The sequence below is a fragment of the Mastomys coucha genome, unplaced genomic scaffold (assembly GCF_008632895.1).
Source record: "Mastomys coucha isolate ucsf_1 unplaced genomic scaffold, UCSF_Mcou_1 pScaffold4, whole genome shotgun sequence".
In the NCBI taxonomy this organism is placed as follows: domain Eukaryota; kingdom Metazoa; phylum Chordata; class Mammalia; order Rodentia; family Muridae; genus Mastomys; species Mastomys coucha.
The window spans coordinates 29,983,873-29,988,702 of NW_022196910.1; the positions used below are offsets into that span (position 1 = coordinate 29,983,873).

The following is a 4,830-nucleotide window of genomic DNA, read 5'->3' on the forward strand; positions in this document are numbered from 1 at the left end:
ATTCCTAGATACATTTGAACACAAAAAGTGAGGAAGGACAAAAATTTGAGGCAACTAGCTACTTCACATTTATTTTTGTCTAACTGTCAAAAAGTTACTGTGGCCCCTCTTCTACCAGGAAATAAAACTGGAGCAAAGGATCACTAAGGAGACACATATTTAATAATATATTTGCAGAAAGTTTAATGTCTAAGTGACAAGTTCTTAGCATAATCTTTGTCAAGTGTGTCTCATTATTAAATGTGACATAGAGATATGCTTAAAACCCACTACCTGTGATTCACTGAACTCAGATAAACTTAGCAGGTGGTTAATTGAAGAATTTCTACAAATTAAGTAAAATCATCATGAAATTTTGTTTCTGAATTCCAATTACTTATTCAAAAGCATGTGCTTAACTATCATATACAAGGATTTGAGTTTGATTATAAAAAATTATTTAGTTAACTTTCAGTGAAAACATGCTGTACCAGTGCTATGTCCTTTTGACACATCCTATTTTCCATTGCCAATAGTGATAGTTTAAGAAATGTATATTGTGAGAACAACAAACAAATTCTCCTGTGTTTGACTTTTTTTCTTTCCATTTGAATTCACTGGAGTTTCTTTTGTCTTGATATTTTTAGTAATAGTATTTCAATGTCCCAACAACATTATTCTTAAATAAAGCTTATTCACAGAAAGTTAAGTATTATTCTCATTAAAAATTTAAATGTAGTCATTAGGTTAAAATGAACATGTATTTAAAGTTCTCACATAGTAGTAGAAACATACCAAAATATGGTTGAATGATAGAAATGAATGATAATTTTATAGAAAAATGTGAGATGCATGTTTAATTTTTATCCTAGCTTCAAAGTTCAGGGATTGTCCACCTGGATACATTCTTGTCAAAGATGGGTCTTAGATACCTAAGTTGAAATGAGTCAACGCAGTGTAAGTACTTCCTCTTGGATTGTTTAGATTGAATCATGCCATTGTGCAAAAAAAATTGTCTTCAGTGGAGAAGGTGACATCATTTTAGATACTGAACTTATTTTTCTTAACATTTGCTTGGTCAGAAAGGGCAACCCAAATTCTGACATGTTCTAAGAATGGTATCATTTGCAAAACCTTGTCATTTATTGGAGATTACTTAAAGCATATATGTGTAAACAATATACACGTACAAGTTGAAAAACAAAGCCTATTGTAAGACACCGAGGGCTTTGTTGATAAGCTGAGAGAGTATGAAAGGATTCCACATATCTTCCTCCCTTGGAGATGAAAAGAGTGTAGCCATTGTTACCTGACTGAATACTAAACAAAGCATCTGTTATAATTACACAAATAAATTTCTTATTAATATTAACTAATTTCATGAAGCAGACTTATAAAGAGGCTATTTTGATATGATATTTACAAAATAATACAGTATTCAACTGATTTTAGTAGCTCTTAGGCATCATTGAATTGTATGTGGTCTTAGATTGTACCAGACTGTCACTTATGAACCAAGGCAGAACATATATCTTCATTAGTTGTAATGTAACAACATCATGTGCTTTCAAACACACACTTGCCACAGGAATCTTTCCTTTCTGTTTAGTATCAAACGGAAAAAATGCCCTTGTATACTAGAGATTTGTGTGCCTAGAATATATTCATTCAATTATGGAAAAGCTCTGTTTGTAAGAACTGATTTAGAATATTGCTTCAGAATTTAGGTCAGTGTCTTGAGCACTTTTCATCACAATTGTTAAATCCTAGACTTGTTATAACTGTGCTCTTAATGTACCAAGAGGTGGGTTCACCTCAAAAAAAAAAGTCCCAACCTATTTGTAGGAAACTTGTATTCTCACCTTCAGTTTTGATACACAGTGATTTACTAAGTTTGTTTCAATCAATTTCATATGAGAGCATTGCAATGTGATATATTCTAACAGTTTTATTCCTACTCAAATGCTGGTGACTAGAAAAAGTGATCTCAAGTTTGCAGGATTTTGCTCAGAATACAGAAATTTACTGGACTTGTTGAAAAAATGTTAGCTGTCCATGGCTAATGCTATTGAAAGGGTGAGGATGCAAACCTCATAGGGAGTAGAGTTTATAATAACCAATCAGAGAACCATAAATGTTTAGGCTCTCCACTCCAGATTTTGCACTTAAAAATAAGAAAAGCCAAGGTCAATCTTGTTCACTAATTCATTTGCCTAAGACTGACTACATAGGATGTCGAGGTTTTAGCACTGGATGTCAAAGTTAATGTTTGCCTGCCCATAGATTTCTTCTGTACCATATTTCCTCCCCTTGTTGCCATGTTTTAGGGAATCTGTTTTATTTTCCACAATCAACCAAAACAAGTAACAACTTCAATTAGGTTTCACTAATTTATTTAACTTCAGGCCAGTATACCTTTCATCATGCCAATGTAATAATGATGAAAACCATTTACTTTAAGCATGTTTACATATCTTCATTGCATTATCTGTGGTTGCTTACTTAAAATTGAAAAATACAAACCGACAGTCCTGTAGACATTTTGTCTCTCATATCAACACATGTGACTGCTTAGAAGCAGGAAAAAAAAAAGTCTCTCAAATAGGAAATGTCTCCCAAAGACCTTTACAGCTTTGAGGTAGGTACCTATAACTATTTTGATTGGTATTAGAAAATAATGTGAAGTCTAGAGTGAATATTCATACATCCTTCTACCTTGGGTTAAAGAAAAGAAAACAGTTACCTTGGATGCATGCATATTTGTCAATAGATCTGCCTCCAGTGCTCTTACATCTTCTTCTGAATCTGAATAAAATCAAAACCACATGCTTACTATGTAATCACACACAACATAATTATATTGTAACCACCATATTTCAAACTATTTTAAAGGATTAGTCTTTGAAGCTTATTGTCTTCTGTATGTAATTTCTTCAAAGCAATATTCAGAAAGAAACATATCACAGTTTAATTTTATGCTGACAACTTCTATAGTAGAATCACTTCTAAGAAAATAAAAGCACATCTTAATTTGCTAAGCAAAGTATTTATGATTTTGAATTGTCTATTCACTGAATCTCAGTAAAACATTTAATTATATTGTACAGTGTAGACCTTATCAAAAAAACTGAACTATATTATTCTTACCAGCAATAGCTCACACATAAAAATATATATGTAATAAACATAATAAAATATGAATACAAGTGTTGTTTTTTATTTTGGGGCAAAGCCACAGGGAATTACTAATTAGTAATTTTAGAATAAAAATGACACTGAGATTCACTTCACTCCAAATGTCATTTTGTGAAATACTCTTTGAAAGAATTGCTTTATGTTTTACAAAAGAGGTTTGAATTGTGTGCTTTCAGTTTTCCATAAGCAAGTAAGGAAATGGCTTAAGCAAAGTCAGAGTTCTCCATCAACACATGTTATGTCCCATGAAAAACATCCTTGATTCATTTCAGAACACATTTTCCCAGATTCCATTTATGTGTATTGTATAGAGAAACAAAATTTAGAAATACTAAGTTGTCATAGAGCATTTAATATCTATTAGCCTCTTGTGATAAAAGAAGGCACACTTAAAATTGCCCCATTCTTTACTCTGTGGCCATTAAAGCACAGGATCCCACCTGATGAGAACAACTGCTTAAGTATGTGTAAGAGCTGAGCTATTCCAGAGACACTTTTGCTCGGTTTGTTACACATATATGTTTGCTTGTTTGTTTTTCAGAATTAATATTACAATTAATCTTATTAATCACTGATAAAAATATGTCCATGTTACAGAAATTGGTTTCAAGAGCTAATATATAGTTTTTAATCAATAAGCTATTTTTAGAATCTATAATTATAGCTATTTTTCTGTAACTACTTGATAAAATTATACGTATGGGAAACTGCCTTGGCTCATAAAATATTTACAGGCTCTCATACTAATAAAGTCATCCTAAACAAATCGGAATCCATTCTGATAGTTTTCTTTGCACTCAAAAATCTTAGTTTGAACTAACACTCCAGAGCCCTGGTTATTAAGTACAATATTTACAAGTATAAGTGATTTTACTTCATTTATCTCTAAGATTTTCCACTGCTATATCTTTGTTCAGTTACTTTCCAATATTACATTGTAATCATCAAAATATTTCATATTATTCTTAAATTTATTTTATTTTTAAGGAGAGGTAATACATCTAATAAGAATACATTCCTTCTTCTTAACTGTTATTTACAGACCACTCTAAAGCTAAATTTATCATAAGTAGAAGTATACCAATTTTATAACTATAGGTTGTGCTAACTCAAATTACATTCAGAAAAGCAACAACTATATTAACATCATGACTGCCACAATGAAATTCTATAAAATGCACTTTCACAAAGAACTTGGAACTCTTTTGTTGCATTAGAAACACTCATTTATTGATTTATATTTATTTCACACGTTTTAACACACATATAGAGTTAAAAATAATTTGAGGGAAATCACAGAGGTAAGTGAGAGAAGCCACCACCTAAAACAATGAGAAAAGATGAGAATAAGATATTGTGAATGAGATCTTTTCATGTCTGCATGCTGACAAGCACTGCCTCTATTCAAATTTTCATCCTTGCTTTATTGCTTATATTGATTTTCCCTTTAGTGGTTATATTCCAAAGGAGAATGTGTTGCATTTCCTTGTAACCTCGTGAACTGCTTTACTGCTTTTTAAAAGGAAAAATAATAATTTCAGTTCTTATAATTAGAATGGGAGAGAAACATGATAATCACAGTTTCTTTCACTGAAACACTAAAAGACAGAGAGACAGAGAGAGAGAGAGAGAGAGAGAGAGAGAGAGAGAGAGAGA

The 4,830-nt window shown here is 31.5% G+C and overlaps 1 protein-coding gene across 1 annotated transcript in view; it reads right to left on the reverse strand.

Moving 5' to 3' along the window:
* Nts (neurotensin) overlaps nt 1-4,830 on the reverse strand; it is an 8,872-nt gene that overhangs the window by 3,854 nt on the left and 188 nt on the right. Inside the window, exon 2 of the mRNA XM_031349667.1 lies at nt 2,723-2,784. Coding sequence (XP_031205527.1) covers nt 2,723-2,784 — 62 coding nt within the window. The remainder of the gene's footprint in view (nt 1-2,722; nt 2,785-4,830) is intronic.